Consider the following 20937-nt stretch of genomic DNA (forward strand, 5'->3'; position numbering starts at 1 on the left):
CCTTGTAAAAAATCCCAGCCTTTAGCTGGGGACTCTGAAGGGCTATACCTAAGAGCACAGTGACTTGAAAATATTATTTTAAGTGGCTAAAGCCCAGCTTTAAGTAGTCCCAACTCCTGAAACTGGATTGAGTGATTGCTAAACTCCTGCAAGAAAGACATAAATTCTTTTTGGAGGAAAATAATATCATCTTGCAGCTTATCTCTACTTTTCAGAGCACTACTATGTCTAGCACTCAGTCAAAAATATGAGAACACATAAGGAGGTAAGAAAATATCGATGGATACCACAAATATAAAAAGACTCACAGGGGATCCAGATAAAGGTATTGAGATACAGACTTTAAATAACTATTTTAATAGTTACATTTATACAGAAATTTGGGAACTGTGAAACAGTTTTATTAACAAAATAACAAAAATTTTATAACAAAAATATAATTGAAATTAATAATTCATAGATAAGTTTAATAGTATATTAGATTGAAAACTAAAATAGTGAGTAGGAAGAAAGGCTAGATAAAATATCCTGTATGAAGGCAAGAAAGACCAAAGGATAAAAAATATGGAAGAGAGAATAAGAGACATAGGGAATACAATATGAAGGTATTACATATAAGTCTCAAAGAAATATTGGCTAAGATTTTTCAGAAACTGATGAGAAACATGAAGCCATATATTCAAGAAGTTCTACAGACCTCAATCAGAATAAATTTTTAAAAAAACTGTCACCTACTTATATCATAATAAAACTGCTGAAACCAAAGACAAAGAGAAAACCTTTAATGCAGCAAGCTTTTAAATTTGAGAACTGACTTCTCTGTTAAAACAATGGAAGCCAGAAGAAAACAGAGTATTTCTGAAGAAACAAAGAAAAAAACTGCCAACCAAGAATATTATGGTCGACAAAAATAATTTTAAAATAAAGGTAAAATGAAGACATTTTCAAGTCATAATAAAAAAACTCCAAACGAGAATTTGTTGCAAATACACCACACACATACACACACACACACTAAAGGGTGCTCTTTAGACAGAAGAGAAAAACCACAGATATCTGACTAAAGATAAAGGATGAAAACAAAAAAATGGGTGACTATAAATAAATATTGACTGTGTAAACAACAATAATGCCTTGTGCAGTGTAAAATACATGGCAATTAAGAGCACAAAAATGCTAGACGGTTAAATGGAGCTAAAGGGTTCTAAAGACGTTGTAGACTATTTCAATTACTTGCAAAAATCAAATATATTCCTATATGACAGCCAAGAGAAAATATAATTTTAAAATTACCAATTATAATAGCTTCATAAAGTATCAGATACTTGGGAATAAATCTAACAAATATATAGATGGATCTTTGCAGAAAATCACAAAGCATCATCTGAAGACATTAGGGACTAAGCAAATTAAGAGAAATATAACGATCATGGTTTGGAAGACATGGTACGATAAAGAAGTTAATTCTCAAATTGACTTACAAATTTTTTTAAAAATTTCATCAAAATTCAAAAAAAAAAGGAATATTATTCTACTAGATACCAAAACTTTCAACATTCGAAAACTTAAGACAATTTGGTACTAGCACAAAGAGAGAGCAAAAATGGGTTAGAAACACATTCATGCATATGAGGACTCTTCATAGTGACAAAGATAACACTAGAGAGCAATGGGGAAAGTATGATCTTTACAAAAACTGCTATTAGGTTAATGGGTATTTATATTGGGAGAAAATTAACTCCTACCTTATAACAAGCACAAAATCCAATTCTAGGTTTAAATATGACAGGATTAACAATAAAACTACAACAGCACTATCTAATAGAACTTTCTGTGAAGATGGAAATGAAATATATCTGCACCAATCAATACGGTAGCCACAAATCACAAGTGGCTTGAAAAGTACCTAGTGCCATTGAAGAAGTGAATTTTTAATTTTTATTTCAACTGATTTAAATTTCAATTAAATAGCCATATGTTGTTAGTGGCTACTGTACAGGACAATGCAGTTCTACAAGGTAAAAGGGGAAATCCATTTATAAACTTGGAGCAATGATTTCTCTCTCTCTCTCTCTCACAAACACATGCACGCACGCACGCACGCACGCACGCACATTACAATCTCTGCTAACTCCAACATTTAGAATATCTCAAAGTTAGTTTCTAGTGACTACTTTGTTTTGTTTTTTAAAATATGGGTCACGTTTTTCTGTTCCTTTGTATGTCCTATGTTTAAGTGATTTTTTAAAAACTGGATAGTATATGTCATGGACAACACAAAGATTCTGGATAATTTCATTTTCTTTAAAATGGTTAATTTTTATGTTAATAGGCAGTTCAATTACTAAATGATCGCCTTGAACTTGTGTGGGCTTGATTCTGTGTTTTATTATGGCAGAGAAGTAGAAACCAAGTTGTTTCCCAAGTCCCTCTCACTTAGTAGGACTCAATCTCCAAATTGTCTCCTCTGCAGATTTCTGTTGGGACTTGGCTTTAGGCTTTGTTTATGGTGGTCTAAGGAGAATAGGCCTTACTCTTTCTAGAGCATGGTACTACATTCTGAAGTTTGGCCTTTCTGGTGTCTCAGCAGAAGGCCAAAATGCTCATGAGGTTTTTCCACTCTGGCTGGGCCAGAACTCCAAGAGCCCAGCATTGTTTGCTCCCTACTATTTGTTCTGCTTTCAAACCTACAGCAGTCTCTCCGTTAAACCTCTGGAAGTTTTGCCCTTTAAATGTGCAGTACATTTCTCACTTGCTGAGGACACCACCCAGTCTTCTGGGGGCCCCCTTCTGCACAGCTCTCTTCTTTACAAATCAGTAAGAAAAAGAAGCCCAATAGGGGGCAAAAGATGTGAATGGGTATGTCACAAAAAAGAATATTCAAATAGCTAACAAACACTTAAAAAGATATCACTATGATGGTGTACAACTGCACAGCCATCAGCATGTCTAAATAAAAAGACCAACTTCATCAAGTGCTGGTAATGATGTGGAACAATGAGAAATTTCATGTACTACTGGTGGGACTGTAAACTGATACTACTACTTGGGGGATGTTTGGCATCACCAATCAAACCAGGTACACGCTATAACCAGCAATTCCATTCCTAGCTATGTATCCAGCATAAATGTGTATAGAGGAGCATCAAGAAACATGCATGAGAATGTGGTTACATAGCACTGTTTGTGACAGTCGAAAACTGTAAACAACTGAAATGCTCACCAAGAGCAAAATGGACAAGTTGTTTTCTATTCAAACAACGGAAATATCAGACCAGTGTGCTGGATTTCTTCCAGGTACCCTTTCAATCTCTCTGTCCCTTCCTATCATGCTATCTGGAGGCAAGAGGAAGGAATGAATGGCATCAAGAATATAGATAAAATGGCTATTTTTAAAGACATGGATATTTTTATCCTGAGACTGGAGAGAAAGTAAGAAATCAGATGCAGGAGTATCCATATATTTGATGATGGGATCTTAATATTTATAAAGTATAAAGGAAAGAAAAAGGATGGAGCCAATAAAACTAAGGTTTTCTTTATTTTTCTGTATAATAGAATCATTAATAACATCCATATACATGTGAAATTTGTGACTTAACAAAAGCCAGGAAGAAAATCAATATTGTTTATAACTATTTCATATGGACCTTGCTTTTGCAATAATGGTATGGAATAATGTTTTACCCAGGCCTTAAAGCTAAAACCAAGAACATTTAAAACACCCACAACACATAAAGAAATAAAATGCTTACTTGGCTGACATGCACTGGTGTTAAAATTAAGTCCAGAACTCCAGACCAGCCAGCAAATACACCTAGTGGTATGGCATACGCTAACGCAATCATCAAAAATCTCAAATTGCTGTAAGAGAGAAGTAAAAGAAAACATTACAGATCAAAATCTAGAATTTAAACTCTTACTCATGAAAACAGTCATTTGAAAACTGGAACACAGGAGACAAAAATAAAAAATATTTGTCAGTTTAATAAATTCAAAGTTCTTTAAATTTTTTATTTTTATAAGAAGTCTTCTTTGTTCATATTGTTTAAAATTGTCAATGTTTATTATACAGATGAATTACCAACATTATTTCATAGAGTGAGTACATAGGTTCAGTTTTTAAAAAAGCTCTTATTTGAAAGGATAAACTACTGTTGTTTAGGTGGGTACTAGTCTTATCGGTGATCACTTTGTAAATTATATAAATGTCTAATCACTACATTATACATCTGAAACTAATATTGTACAACTATAATTGAAAAATTAAAAATTCCAATGTTAAAAAATTACTGTTTCTCCTCAAATAAGGTAGTGAAAAAAACAATTAAAAACAAATATATGTTTTATATTTGTTCATAGCAGCACAATTTACAATAATAGCCAAGTGTTGGAAGCAACCTAAATGCCCATCAGTAGATGATTGGATCAAAAAATTATGGTACATTTACAAAATGGAATATTACGCAGTAGAAAGAAAAAAAGAACTACGAAACTTTGTGACAGCATGGATGGAACTGGAGAGCATTATGCTAAGCGAAATAAGCCAGGGTGCGAAAAACAAATACCATAGATCTCACCTATAAGCAGAACCTAAAAAACAAAACAAAGATGCAATGAAAATAAGACCAGCAACACTGAAAGGAAAAGAAACCAACAGAGACAAGAGGGAAGGAGGGAGGGGTGGGTGGGGGAAAAGGAAGGGAAGGGGCAAGTCAAGGAACATATAGCAAGGACTCATGGACAAAGCCAAAGTGGGGAAGGAATGAGGGAGGGAGAGAAGGGAGGGGGCAGGGGAAAGTGGTGGAGGGGAGGCAGAGACAAATGTATTTGAAAAAATAAATTAAAATAAAATTTAAAAAAAAGAAAATAAAAAAACAAATATATGATTCATTAGTTTTACCATTTTCAGAGTACAGTTTTTTGCTTTATTATTATCATTTGTTTTACTATTGTTTTTGTTTTATAATTATTTAATAGGCAATACAATTCAAAAGGCTCAAAAACTAACAGGTATATAAATATGAGGAAATTGTCTCTCTCTAACCCTTACTTCCCTCTTCCCACAATTAAGTTATCACTTTCTTGGATAACTTCCTAGAAATATTTCAGAATACACAAGCCAATACAAAAATATATGTATATTTCCCTCAATCTTTTACATAAATGATAGCATATTACAACCATTTGCTGAACTTTCCTTTTTCAACTTTAAGTCTTAAATCTCCTGTACAGTCAATATATACAGAGCTTCCTCATTCTTCCTTATAATTGCATAGCAATCCATTATGTCAGTATATCATAATTTAATTAACCAGGCCCCTACTGAGATATAAACATAAATTTTATATGTTTTATATAATCTATAGTTTACATGTTTTTATATATAGCATATAATTTTATTTCTTTGCTGTTAGAGTCGTTTCACATGTATACTAGTGCAAGTGGAGAATCAATTTCAAACAAGTGCAACTGCCATATCACAGAGTATGTATATATTTGTAACTTTAATACAGAATGCAAATTACCCCCTACAGAAATGGTACCACTATGTACCTATCAAAATTGTTAAAATAAAAACATAGTGATAACATCAATGTCTAGTGAGGATGCACAGAAACTGGAAGACTTATATATTGCTCATGGTAATGAAAAATGGTATAGTCCCTTGTTGGGAACCATCCCGCCTGGTTTCAGGGACTGTAGCCTTGCTGACAGGCAAGACAGTCCCAAGGCTGGAGCTGAGCAAGGAGGCCTTGGGAAAATAGGCCACTGAGGAGACAAAACCTGTCCCCCTGGCAGGGACACTGCCCCTGCCTCCCTCACATCACCCTGCTTGGACCCTGAGGATAGCTGGTTAGTCAACGACGGGTAAGACCCCTTGGTGGCAGGGGCAACCTAAGACAGGCACAGTCGCACAGGGACCATCAGGTAAGGACTTGGGGGACACAGAGAAGGGGCAAAAGACCCTCATCCCTCAGCTTTGTCATGGCTTGGAGTCCTCATTCTATCTGAAAGAAGTCTCATCTCTTGGCTGCTCTGCTCCACTTGCCTGGCTCAGGCTTGAAACAATACTAAAGGCAGGTACAGCCCTAAATTGGATCAGGTGGTTCCCGGGGAAAATTAGGCCTGGAAAAAGGAATGCATTAAATCCTATGAAACTAACTTTGCTAAGAATGCCCTGGAGTTAATGAGTACTGATGTTTGGGGTTGAGCATAGAATGTGATCCATTTCTCAGGTTTCAGGACCAAATGGGTGAATGGGTGCCACCCTATCTACCAGACCCTGACCTGAGGCAAACCTCTGTGTTCCTTCAATTGTTATCTATGCTCTCTATCTGTTTTCTGTAACCATAGCTTTTTGACATTGATTGATAAGCTTTGCATCCATGCTGTATACCCCTGCACATATCATTCTCAATAAAAGCCACTTCAAGAGAAGGGCTCAAGGCATTCTCTACTGCAGGGAATCGCCACCCCCTTTTCCTGGCAAACCGAGAGTGTCTGGAACGACTTATTTTATTCTCCTCCATCCGCGGAGACGCAGGGGGACTCTGTGCTGGACGCAGTACCCCCCTCAGCCACTCTGGAAAATGGCATTTTTAAAAAATGAAATACATAATTACCATACTATTCAGCAATTTTACTCCTGGGCATTTATCCCAGAGAAATGAAACTTATGTTTGCACAAAAGCCTGTATACAAATATTTATAGCAGCTTTACTTGTAATAGCCAAGAAAAATAGAAACAACTCAGATGTCTACCAACAGTTAAATAAACTATGTACATAAATACAATGGAGTACTACTCAACAATAAAAAGAAATAAAAATTGATCCACAAAACCTGAATGATTCTCCAGGGAGTTATACTAAGTGAAAAAGCCAACCCCAATATTTTTGTACTATGTGATTCCAGTTATATAACATTTTTGAAGTGACATTATAGTAATGAGAACAGATTAGGTTTGCCAAGGGTTAAGGAATAGAGTGGGAGGGAAGTGGGTGTGACTATAAAAGGGCAACACAAGTGATCCTTGTGATGATAAAAATGTTCTGTATCTTCAATGTATCAATGCCAATATCCTGGTAGTGATATTGTACTATTGTTTCATAAGGTGTTACCACTGGGTGAAACTAGGGAAAGAGTTCATGATTCCTCTCTGCTTGTGAACCTGTAATTATCTCACAAAAAAAAGTTTAACTTTTAAAATATAATTAAAAGTAGATACCATTCAAAATACCTATTAACAAATTTTTAAACTATAAAATATCTAAGAATAATCCAGAAAGGCCCAAGACCTGGGAAGGGGAGCAGCAGCAGAAGCAAGTTTGAATCTAATTAAGAGAATAGAAAATGAAATCGATGAAGAGGCAGTCCATGCTGTCAATTTACCCCAAAATAAGTCTACAAATTCAACACAATCACAGTTAAAATTTCAGTTGCATCTTTTAGAAACTCAAGAACTATGTCTTAGAGTTTATATGGAAGAATAAAAGTCCTTGGAAAGCAAACATGTCCTTAAAAAAATATGTAAAAGAAGGCCTTTGCTCTATCAGATATTAGGACAAACTACCGTACATAACCAAAATAATAAAAAAAGTATGGGATTGGCTCAAGAACAAAGAGAACGATGGAGGAACATAGACACAGAAACTCAATATACACTAAAGTTGGCACCACAAATGAAAGGGCTAGGAATTCTTTAGCAAATGGTGCTAGTTCATTTTATGGAGGAAAAAACCCCAACACACCCTGTATCACTAGTTAACACCATAGACTGAGGTGGATTCTGGGCAGGTTGAAAACGTAAAAGAGAAAGGTAAAACAAGAAAGTTGATAACTAAGGAATTCATTGGCAAAATTAGTAGGCAGAATGGGAATAAATATTTGAACATTAAAATTTTAAATCAACAAGGAATTTATACATAGAATATGTAAATCATTAAGAAAATGATAGCAACCACTATTAATAAATGGGCAGAAACTAAGAGGTATTTATAATAGATGAAATCTAAAAAGCAAACAACTATATAAGAGTATCAAACTTATTAATAACCAGGAAATGCAAATTAAATAAAAGATATATTAGTTTATACCTATTAGACCAGCAAAAATTAGAAAGATGGATAATACCAAGTTTGTTGGGCATACAGGGGAAAGGCACTGCTGATAAGCACAGGGATTTTGTAGAACAATCTAGCAATACTTGGCAAGCTAAGTGTAACATATCTATGATGCAGCAATTCTGTTGTGGGGTCTATTTTCCAAAGAAATTCTCAGGTCTACTGTGATGCATATGAGGAATTCACTGCAGTAGTATTGTGGTGAAAATGAATTGGAGGCAATCTGGGTACACAGGTGCAGTGGGGTTGATAAAATGTGATGATTTCATACCATGGAGTACAGAGAACTAGTTGTATTCAGTCTTGAAAACAGGGTGCTAATATCACAAAATGATTTATCCAGATACCATATGCCTCCTGATGGAAGAAGGAAGCAAGCATCACTTATGAAGTAGTATTGTAAAACCAAAACCAAAGCAAAAGCAAAAATCTGAGTTAGATCATAGCTCTAGCTAACAATTTATAGGTAATACAAAGGGCAGAGAAACATGGCAAACTACACTACCAATAGGCAATCAACAAAATCGAGGCCTTGGAGACAAGGGTTGGCTCCTCAACAAATAAATTACCAGGGAAAAAGAGAGAGATGGAAAGGGAACCTATAAATGATGATAAATTTGAGCCAACTACATTGCGTGAACCTAATTTGGGCCCAATTCAAACAATCTTAAAAAAAATTTATGACATTTATGAGACAAATGAAAATTTAAACACTGATATGATACTAGCAAACTACTGTTAAAAAGTTTTTAGTTGTGACAATGGCAGTATATTTATGGTAAAGAGTCCCTATCTTTTTAACATATATTACACATATTGAAATATTTATGGATGAAATGATTTGTTATCTGGGATTTGCTTCATGATACAGGATGGGGGAAGTAGGCAGAGTACAGATTAAACAATATTAGCTATAAATAGGCAATTATTGATATTGGGTTATGGGGATATGGAGAGTATACTATTCTACCTTTGTATATTCTACCATTTCCAAAATGAAAAGTTATAAAAAACCACAGTGTTTAGTGAAAAGAGTCAAAAAGAATGAGATACATAATGTGCTATCATTTAGATAAATTAAACATAGATGCATACAAAACATACACATTGCAAAAGCACACAGACAGACACACATTAAATGCATTTGAGAGATGGCCTGGGGAGGAGAAGGGAACAGGAACGAGAGTGAGAAATATAAATAAAGAATGAACAAATAAATGTGTTCATGTGTCCTGAAGTAAGGAACATGTTCAACTCAATTCTCCACCTTTGAAATTTGCAGGCAAAAACAACATCTACCATCATCAAATATTAAACCAATATATTGACTTCAGGTCAAGATGAAGGCGTAGGTAAACAGGGCTCGCCTCCTTGCATAACCACATCAAAATTGCAATTAAACCGTAGAACGACCATCACTCAGGACCATCAGAAATTGAGTTGAATGGAAGTCTGACAATACAGAATTAAAGAAACCACATCCATCCAGACTGGTAAGAGAGGCAGAGATGGGGAGATATGAAACAGTTTAGTCTCACATCCACATGTGGTAGATAAAAATTTGGGAGGGATATCTTGGGAGCAAAGGGTCTCAGTGCCCCTCCCAGCCCAGGGTTCCAGTGCCAGGAAGACAAGCCCCCATAACTTCTGGCTGCAAAAACTAGTGGGGAATGAGTTGGTGGAAGAAGCTGCAGGGTACCCAAGCAGTTCCTCTTAAAGAACCCACACTCAAACTCATCCCCTCTTAAGCTCCAGCCCTACGGTAGCAGCTTGAAAGGTACCAGCTGCATATGGGGAAGAACTAAAGTGTCTGGCATCAGGGTGACAGCTGGAAGATACTTTTCTCCCAGAAAGAACAGGGGGCAGAGGCCACTGTTCCTTTTCTGAACTTTCCCCCTACGCAGCCAGAGCCGGCAGGTTAGTGTCATATCTGAAACTCCATCAACCTAGCTAACACTGTTTGCCCTGCTCTGGAGATCTCCTGAGACTACGACCCAACCAATTTAGGGGCCCACCCAAGCTGCTTTTCCACATGAATGGCTGGTCTTGGCTCATGCTTCACTACTCCCTAAATCCTATCAAATAAGCAATGCCAGCCTCAGTGAGCACCCAGCCCCTGTACCTCTTGCTAAGTGGTCCCAGGCTCGCCAATAGAGGCAACAAGCCTAGATTCACAGTTTGGCTCACCTGGGAATCTCCAAACCCAGCACAAGTAGCAGCCATCTCAGATTGCTTCTAGCTCAGGCAGGGTTGCCCAGGGCAAAACTCAGGTGGAGGCTGACCATAGTCTGCAACACCTGGGAAATCCCAGAGAGCACCCAGTGGACAGCTACAGACTTCATCAGAGTATCACCACCCTGCCCCTGAACAGCTGATCCTTCACAGAGGATGGATATTGGTGGTCAGTGGTCACAGCCAGTCCTTGCAGCTGACTGGCCTGGGTAAATCCCTCTCATTGACCTGCCAACAGGAATCAAGGCTCAACTACAAGAGAAGGGTGTACTCAGCCCACACAAAAGGTGCGCCTTGAGTACTCAGCTTGGTGACGGGGAGGTTGTGCCACTGGACCCTATAAGACACCTACTATATTAGGCCATTCTACCAAAACAGGGCATCAAAGCAGCTCTACCTAATACATAGAAACAAACACTGGGAGGCTGCCAAAATGAGCAGACAAAGAAACATGGCCCAAATGAAAGAACAGATCAAAACTCCAAAAAAGAGCTCAAAGCAATGGAGATAAGCAATCTATCAGATGCAGAGTTCAAAACACTGGTTAAGAGGACTCAAGGAACTGAGTGAGGACCTCAACAGCATAACAAAAGATCCAGTCAGAAACAAAGGACACACTAATTGAAATAAAGAATAATTTATAAGGAAACAACAGTAGAATGGATGAAACTGAGAATCAAATCAATGACTTGGAACTTACAGAAGAAAAAAACAACCAATCAGAACAAGAAGACAAAAAGACAATACAAAAAAACAAGAACAGTGTAAGCAGCCTCTGGGACTACTTCAAGTAGTCTAACATTTGCATCATAGGGGTGGCAGAAACAGAAGAGGAAGAGCAAGAAACTGGAATTCTATTTGAAATAATAATGAAAGAAAACTTCCCTAATTTGGTGAAGGAAATAGACATGCAAGTGCAGGAAGCACAGAGAGCCCCAAACAAGATGGATCCAAAGAGGCCCACTCCAAGAACTCCAAGACACATCATAATTAAAATGCGAAAGGTTAAAGATAAAGAGAGAATCTTAAAATCAGCAAGAGAAAAGCAGTTCATTATCTACAGGGGAATTCCCATAAGACTGTCAGCTGATTTCTCAAAAGAAACTTTGCAGGTTAGAAGGGATTGGCAAGAAATATTCAAAGTCATGAAAAACAGGGACCTACAGCCAAGATTGCTCTACCTAGTAAAGATATCATTTAGAATCGAAGGGCAGATAAAGAGGTTCCCAGACAAGAAAACAAGGGAGTTCATCATCACCAAACCATTACTATATGAAATGTTAAAGAGACTTACTCAAGAAAAAGTAGAAGGTCAAAATAATAAAATGAACAATAAAATGGCAATAAATACATATCTATCAACAATTGAATCTAAATAACAAACTAAGCAAACAAGAAGAAAAGAGACAGACTCATGGATGTGGAGAACTTTTTGATGGTTGCCAGATGGGAGGTGGGGTGTAGGAGAATGGGTGAAGAGGTGAGGTGATTAAGAAATACAAATTGGTAGTTAGAGAATAGCCAGGGGGATCTAAAGTACAGTACTGAAATGGAGTAGCCAAAGAACTTACACTCATGACCCAAGGATGTGACCAGAGGTGTGGGGATCGCCTGAGGGAATGTCGGGTGCTGGGTGGAGGGGGGCAAAGTGGAAAAAAAATTGTGACAACTGTAATAGCGCAATCGATAAAATATAATTTAAACCAATACATAAAGGGAGAGGATGTTTACTTTAGGTTACACAGGTTAAATGCACATGAAGAAATGGGAATAATATGAAGAGTAAATAAATAATTGTGGTGGAAACTTCGGCACATAACCATTGATTATTTTCCCCCAGATAATGTAATCAGAGTCTAGAAAGGCAATTATTCCAATTAACCCAGGAAGTAATGAAGTAATCAGGGCTTCTTTGAAGGACAAGAAAAAATTACATTGGTAGGCTAGGGAATAGAGCATGGCAGGCTCTAAGAACTCTGGCAAGCCCAAAAGTACAAGCAAGCAATCCTGCAAGTGAACAGATGACTATGGGAAGAGACAAAGGAATGTTAGGCATTAGCAAAAAGGGTTTGGTGTTTTGTTTTGTTTTTTAAATAGAGAAGAAAGATCTTACTCTTTCACGTTTAAACAGAGAATAAAGATCTTGACTCTAGAGTAATTAGAAGCAAACAGAGGGTGGTCAGAGAGATAATTTTAAGTTGTTTTTACTTATCAGAATACTCTCTTATATAACTCCTTAACTTAAAATGCGTCCTTCAATGACCCCTCATTTCCCACAGAATAGTCGAAAATTATTAGTATAGCTTAAGATGACCCTAACCTACCTCTCTAGCCTTATCCATTAGCCTCAATCTCTGGCTTGACATAATAAAAAGCATAAATAGCATTAAAAAAAAACTATCAATTTAACTGTCATCATACAAATGTGTGCCACTGACAATAATTCAATTTAATATTTTTTCTTTGCCTATTAGGTGGAAAGAAATATACTAGGTGCTATAGAGACCTGGTTTTCGAAAACTGTTCACAGTACTCCAGAGTAAGAAATATATTTTTACTTTGTGACCTACACATATACACTGAAACAAAATTCTCACAAAAGATATGTATCATTACTACAAGTGATACAATGTTTTCTATTCTATTTTATTCCATTCTACTTAAAAAAAAAAAAAAAAAAAAAGGTGGTCAACCTACTTTAGTTGGTTGTGAATCAAAGTTTGAAGAATAATGTTACATAGCTATGCTAACATGGTAGCCACTAGCCAAGTGTGGCTATTCAAAACTTGGAATGTGGCTAGTGCACATGAAGAATTAGTTTTTAATTTTAAACACAACTTTATTTTTTTTTGCTAGAACTACAATTCACTTTAACTGCTGCACTGGGTAAGATAATGCTGTGTGCATGTTGTAGTATGTGCTGCTTCTTGTACTATAACCTGGCACTGATCATCTTGGTGTCAGTGAACTACCTCAGTTCTAAATATTTTTTTACACATGACATAACATTGTAATTTTCTTATTTGAATATTTGATGGAGAAAAGAATAAGAGATTGGAAGAAAATATGCTGCAAATTTCACAATGAATGGCAATTGCAATTTGCTGCAGCAGAGCAATAATGCCTGTTGTGTAAAAAAATTTTAAGATAAGGGGGTAATATTAAAGAGACATGTTTGACAAATACACAGTGAATTTTATAAGAAGTTTCCAGAGAAGTGAAGAAAAAGATCTTCAATTAAGGCCCAAACAATTGTCCGTAGAATATAAGACCTTCCAAACAATATCAGAGATGTGTTGATTTTAAGCTGGAAAAATTGCAGGTACTTTTAACTTTTTAAAAAATCTATTGATTTTTAGAGAGAGGGGAATGGGGACGAGAAAGAGAGAGACAGGAAGAGAGAGAAAGAGAGAAAGGAAGAGAGCAAGAGAAAGAGGAAGAGAAATGATTTGTTTTTTCATTTTTTTATGGATTCATTGGTTGCTTCTTGTATGTGCCCTGACCAGAGATCAAACCTGCAACCTTGACGTATTGGGACGACACTCCAACCAACTGAACTACCTAGCCAGGGCTCTTATTTTTAATTTTAGATAAAATAATGCAATGTGGGAGACACTGCTCACTTGTTAATTTAATAAAATTTAAGTGCAGACCAAGTATTTCTAATCAAAATTTAGCATCTAAATTGAGATAAGCTGTAAGTGTAAAATACACACCAGATCCCAAAGATTCTGTATGAATAAAAGAATGTAAAATATCTCATAATAATTTTGAATACGGATTACATTTTAAAATAATATTTTAGATATAACAGGCCAAATAAAATATGCTACTTAAATTCATTTTTACCTGTTTTTACCTGAAACTGAAACTCTGAACCTATAAGTCAGTTTTGTTATACAATCACATTCCTCCACTCTAAAGAACAGTCTGATGTGTCTAAATTCTGGAGAACAAGATATTTAATGAAGTTACTAGAAAATTTTAAATTATCTATGATGTGGCTCAAATTTTAATTCTACTAGACAAGTTACTCTAAATTTCCAGAGTAACATCTAGAGATGTGATGAATCTCTCAAGAGTTATCACATCTAACTGGGGGAAAAATTCAAAAGATAAGCTGTAACGGCTCAACCGCAAACCATAATCACGGGTGATGGTCTATAAAAGTAAAGAACTGATTTCAGCACTGCAGCATTTGAGCCTTTTAAGGCAGAATTTAATCTAACTACATTTAAATTATACCAATAAAATAAAGTATGATCCTACTGGAGGTATATAGACATTATTTCTTTTATTCACTTTGGCTTAAGCGCCTAGCATTTGTTTATTTTAATATGTATTAAGAAATATAGAATGAATAAAAAGGATTTACATACTAGGAAAAATACAGTAAACACATAAAACCCATGATTTCACAGGTACTATTATGTGATATGGTTCCTCATAAAACATTTGATTTTTAAAATAGTAAGTAAATAATAATATAGGTGCTATGTAGAGAAGGCAAAAACTATACAGGTTTTCATTTTGGGTAATTTTTTAAGATAGATTTCTGATAGGAAGTCCCTTTAAAGTATTTAATCAGCTTTTCATCAATTATTTACAATCTGATTAATAGGTTGCTGAAAAATTACTATTTTAAATTATCTTAAATAAATGTGGAATTATTTTGAAGGTGCTAGTCAAAACCACTCAGTGATTCTAGGTATATTTACCTTAACAATCTGCAAAAGCTCCGCCGATAACTCAGCCGCTGGCTGGCTGCAGCCACACTGGGAGGAAGAGGAGGCCGGGGTGGGAAATAAACTAGAGTTGCAGAAAACAGCAAGCAGACAACTCCAAATTCTGGGGGGGGAGGGGGGAGGGGGAAGGAAAATGTTAACCAGACAACATAAAAAGTTCAATATTTCAAGTATTATTTAACTAACAAATATTTATTGATCATCAACTAAGCACTAGGCATATGAAGATAAACAAAACAGTACCTAACCACAAACAGCTCAGTCTTGTGATAAAGATAATATATAAAGATATAAATTTCGGCAGGTCATTGGTAGAAAGTCACACTACAAGCATGAAGTACGGTGGTATTATCGTACACTGCATAGACAAAAAGATCGAGGCAGTGAACAAATGTTACTCTATGGAGAAAACACATTAAAAACCAATGGTACTCAACTGTGAGATTTTGCAACAGATCTATAATGATTGTCTAGTAAACATAAATAAAGAACATGAGAAAATTGGTAAGAACAGGACAGGAGAAGGTCTGTTTGATAAACCTCAGGATATTCTGATGTAGACAGGCTTAATTTACAGATTATTATGGGAAATTTGAACAGAACAGGAAAGCATACAAAATAAGAAACCAAGGGACAGAGAACAAAACTTATTAACACAAGACTAGCTAATGCAGAATATTAAACAATCAGAACTAAAATGAATATCCCAACAATCTTAGTTTGGCAGCATCAGAGAAAGGAATGTTCCTAGGTACTCCAATTATTCCCTCCAGAGTTCTGGCTCCTTGAAGTCCCACTTTTTGTTAACTGTGCCTAATTTAGTACGAAAGTCAGAAAGTCTTGTAGTATAGACATGCCTATGCTATCAATTAGCTTTGGAACTTAAGTGAATCACTTACTCTTTCGGGGCCAATAAAGGGATTGGATTAAGTGATTTCCAAAGGACCTTTCAGCAGGATAACTCTAATACTCGGGCTAAAAAGGCACAATGTCCTATAAGACATTTAACCACAGACAATGTCTTTTTTCTTTGTCAATCTGAGAAGCAACAAAAGTTAATGAATTGTTTTCACTTACAGTTCTTTTATGTTAGTAACAATGAATGAGCATCTTCCATATGCCTACTGGCCCTTTGTATTTCTTCTGTGGTTGCCTTGTTCATAGTCTTTGCCCATCTTCCTACTGGCATTTTTGTAAACAGCTTGAGATATAATTCATATAACATACAATTCGCACATTTAAAGTTCACAATTCAGTGGTTTTTAGTATATTCACAATTGTGCAATTATCACCCAATTAATTTTAGAACTTTTGCCTCATCCCCAAAAGAAACTCTATCCATTCCCTGTTCAAATCTCCCAGCCCGAGGTTACCTTTCATCTACTTTAAGAATCTATGGATTTGAGTATTACAGACATTTCTTATAAATGGAATCATATAATATGTGGTCTTCTGTGACTGGCTCCTTTCACTTGGCATGTTTTCAAGGTTCATCCATGTTGGAGCCATGAATTTGGTTCATCCATATTCTTCTTTTTGCCAAGTAATAGTCCATTGAATGGATATACCACATTTTTTTCATATTCTTCCTGTTGTTAGCTTAATTGTTGTTTATTTAGAGGAAGAGGGCAGAAGGGAAAAAATGGTTTCAGGTAGAAGTCAAATACAAGCAATTTGCAGAGCAAGCCTATCAGATGTAGTTCCCTTGGTTTTGGTACCAGTATGATTTGTTCCTGTGGCCTCTCAGGAGGGTTTGGGTCATTGTAAGCAAGTTTACAAGCTGGGCTTAGAACACTAGCAGAAATACTGTAGAAAAATAACAAGGGCCCTACCAACATTATCCCTTCTGTGGAAGCAGACGGATAGATGTGTAGTTTGCTTCAGGGTCCTTTTCAAAGGTGCGTGAGTTCTTCCCAGGCTGGGGCGTTACCCCTGAGCACAAGGTTCTGTTCCAAGACTTGCCTGGGGCCTGACCAATCTTGAATGAGCACAGAGATGTCTGGGAACTGGGAGGACATTTGCAAAATAGTTTCAGAAGTTCAGCTGAGAGGGTGGGACCTGAGCTCCTAGCAAGTAGGAAAGGGGGAATCACTCAACCTAGTTCTAAAATAAACAGTGACTTTTCCTCAGAACAAAGAATATCCACAGCACAACTCGGCCCCTGAGAAGAGTGAAAACAAGGAAAGGGCCAGAAAACCCAAGGATCAGTTCTTCCTTCCCTCCTTCCCTCCCTCCCTTCTATTGTTAAATTCATTCTGAACACTTTTGAGGAGAGGGAGCAGAAGACTTGGGCAAGTTGTACAAACATATAGTGCCTTGGTTTTCCCATCTGTGTATCATGGGCTTTTTTTAGAAAATATTTTGTTAAATGTTCGTTGATTTTAGAGAGAGAGAGAGGAAGGATGAGAGACAGAGAGAGAAACATTGATTGCCTCCCATAAGCACCCTAACTGGGGAGTGAACCTACAACCTAGGTATGTGCCCTGACCAGTTATTGAACTCCCAGCCTTTTGGTGTACAAGATGATGCTCCAACCAAATAGGCCATCAGGCCAGGACTGTCACAAGGCTTTTGATGCCCAATACTCCCCATGAGGAAACTTTTAGCATCAGTTGATGCCCATCCAGGTGGCTGGGGCCAAGGTTAGGCATTTAGATCGTTTCTACTTTTAGGCTATTATGAATAATGCTACCATGAACATTTATGTGCAAATTCTTGCATAGATAGATGTGCTTTCATCTCACTTGGATATACACCTAGAAATGAAATTGCTGGGTCATATGGCAATTAGGTTTAACATTTTGAAGAAATGCCAAAATGTTTCCAAAGTGGCATTTTATATCCCTATCAGCAATGTATAAGGGTTCCATTGTATAATTTCTACACTTTCTCATCAACACTTATTTTCCATTTTATTGATTATAGTTATCCTGTTGGGTGTGAAGTCTATCTATTATGGTTTTCATTTGCATTTCCCTAATGACTAATAACAGTACGCATTTTTTTTCATGTGCTTATTTGCCATTTGTATATCTTCTTTGGAGAAATGTCTGTTCTGTTCTTTGCCCATTTTTTAATTGGGTTGTCTGCCTTTCTGATATTGAATTGCAAGTTTTAAAAAATATATTCTGGATAAAAGTCCCTTGTCAGATATGTATGCAACTATTTTCTCCCATTCTGTGGTCTTTTTACTTTGTTGATGGTGTTCTTTGAAGCACAAAAGTTTGAATTTTGATATAATCCAATTTACAAATTTTTATTTCATTTGTGCTTTTAGTGTTCTTTATGAAAAAGCTTTGCCTAAAGCAAAGTCAAGAAGGTTTACTCCAAAGCTTTCTTCTAAGAGTTTATAGTGTTAGCTTTCACATTTAAGTTTACAATCCATTTTGAGTTCATCTGTGTATGGTGTAAGGAAGTGGTTTGAATGAATTCTTTTGCATGTGGATAGCCAGTTATTTCCTACTATTTTTTGAGAAGACTATTCTTTCCTCCATTGAATTGTCTTAGCACCCTTGTGAAAAGTCAAATGACTATAAATAAAATGGTTGGGTTTTTTTTTTTGAGTCTCAGTTCTGTTCCATTGATTTATATATTTATCCTTATGCCAGTACAATGTGGTTTTGATTAGTATAGCTTTGCAGTAACTTTTGAAATTGTGAAGTGTGAGTTTTCCAACTTTGTTATTTTTCAAGGTTGTTTTGGCGATTCTGGGCCCCTTGCATTTCTACATAAATTTTAGAATTGGTTTGTCAATTTCTGTAACAAAGGCAACCAAATATTAATTGGGATTGCTCTGAATTTGTAGATAAATTTGGGGATATTAGCATCTTCACAATACTAACTTTTCCATCACTTAAACATGCGATGTCTTTCCATTTCTCTAGGTTTCTTTAACTTCTTTCAACACTGTTTTATAGTCTTCAGAGTGCAAATTTTACACCTATTTTGTTAAACTTATTCCTAAATATTTTATTCTTCTTGAGGCTATTATAAATTGTTTTCCTAATTTCATGTTAGGATTATTCATTGGTAACGTATATAAATACAACTGATTTTGATATATTAACCTTGCATCCTAAAAATTGTTTTTAGGATAAACTTGTTCATTCTTCCTGAACTTGTTTTTTCCTATTTTTTATTTTACTGTTGTTCTATTACAGTTGTCTCAGTTTTCCCCCCATTGCTCTCCGATGCCTTGCCCGCTCCACCCACAGTCAATCCTCACCCTGTTGTCCATGTCCATAGGTCATCCACACATGTTCCTTGACTAGTCCCTTCTCCTTCTTTCTCCCCTTTGCCCCGTCCCTCCTCCCCTATGGTCTCTGTCAGTCTGTTCCTTGTTTCTATGACTCTGGTTCTATTTTGCTCATTTGTTTGTTTTGTTCATTAGGTTCCTGTTTTTATTTTTTAAGAGTTTATTTATTTATTTTTAGGGAGAAGGGAAGGGAGTGAGAAAGCGAGAGAGAGAAGCATTGATGTGAGAGAGAAACATCTATCAGTTACCTCTCGTACACACCCCAACCAGGGACCGACTCCACAATCCAGGCGTGTGCTCTGACTGAGGAAATGGAACGAGTGACCTTTTACTTTGTGGGACAATGCCCCACCAACTGAACCACACGGTCAAGACCTAAACTTGTTTTTTAGATCTAATATGTTTTTAATGGATTACAGAGAATTTTCCATATTCAAGATCATGCCACTTTCAACTGAGATAGCCTTACTTCTTCCTTTCCAATCTAAAATGCGTTTTATTTCATTTTCTTACTTAGTGATCCTGGTTAGAACCTCCAGCACAATGTTAAGGAGACATGGTGAAGAGTGGACATCCTCGTCTTGTTCCTGATCTCAGGGGACTAGAGGGAACGCATTCAGTCTTTGACCAATAACTATGATCTTATTTGTGGATTTTTCGTATGTGCCCTTTATGAGGTTGAGGGAGCTCATGTCTCTATTTCTGATATGTTTTTTTATCTTCAAAGGGTTTTTGTCAACTGCTTCAAAAGGGATTTGTCAACTGCTTTTTTTTTCCCCATCTATCAAGATGATCACATGGTTTTTCTCCTTTATTCTATTTATATGGCATATTACATTAACTGAGTTTTGAATGTTCAATCAAACTTGCATTAGAAGAATAAATCCTATTTCGTTGTGGTATATAATCCTTTTTATATGTTGCTGGATTTGGTTTGCTAGTATTTTTTTAGGACTATGGATCTATATTCCTAAGAGATACTGGTCTATTGGTCTGTAGTTTACTTATGATGCCTTTGTCTGGAATAATTTAGTTTAAGAGTCATAAGTGATTTAACGTAAGAGTTCTGGCAAATATTTTTAATGGAAGAAAGGTTTATGGGACAACATTTCAGGGATGTTGATCAGCAAATATAAAAGCAATGAAGAAATAACTGGGAAGCTTTGAGTAGGGTTATCTGCTATATCAAAAAGTGCCTAATATCCAGTCATTGGAAGACACGATCACTGTTTAAGTTTTCAATAAAAAGAATGATATAACTAAAATAAAATTTAAAATTTGTTTTACCTGCTTTAAGTTTTATTAACTTATTTACTTTTACATTTCAGTGTATTTTTCTTTCAGAGGAGTAAGGTGTCTGTCTAAAGGAGGGATAAATGCTTTACATACTGCCACTACTTTTCACTTTCATTCCCTCCAAACCATATTTTGAAATATAAATCCCATCATGTAACTCACTAGTGTAAAATTCTTCAGAGTATGGCCACTGCCCACAATGTGGTAAATTTCAAACCCTTCAGCTCTGTTTAGAAGGCTTACATGGCCTGGCTTACTTCTCTAGCTTCGTTTATCACTACTC

General features: G+C 36.1%; 1 protein-coding gene across 1 annotated transcript in view; it reads right to left on the minus strand.

Moving 5' to 3' along the window:
* SLC49A4 (solute carrier family 49 member 4) overlaps positions 1-20937 on the minus strand; it is a 75689-nt gene that overhangs the window by 30856 nt on the left and 23896 nt on the right. Inside the window, exons 4-5 of the mRNA XM_054575210.1 lie at positions 15077-15206; positions 3756-3864 (exon numbers count right to left, since the gene is read on the minus strand). Coding sequence (XP_054431185.1) covers positions 3756-3864; positions 15077-15206 — 239 coding nt within the window. The remainder of the gene's footprint in view (positions 1-3755; positions 3865-15076; positions 15207-20937) is intronic.

Source organism: Pteronotus mesoamericanus, unplaced genomic scaffold, assembly GCF_021234165.1.
Source record: "Pteronotus mesoamericanus isolate MK-2021 breed Mesoamerican mustached bat unplaced genomic scaffold, CSHL_Meso_final contig_27, whole genome shotgun sequence".
Classification (NCBI taxonomy): domain Eukaryota; kingdom Metazoa; phylum Chordata; class Mammalia; order Chiroptera; family Mormoopidae; genus Pteronotus; species Pteronotus mesoamericanus.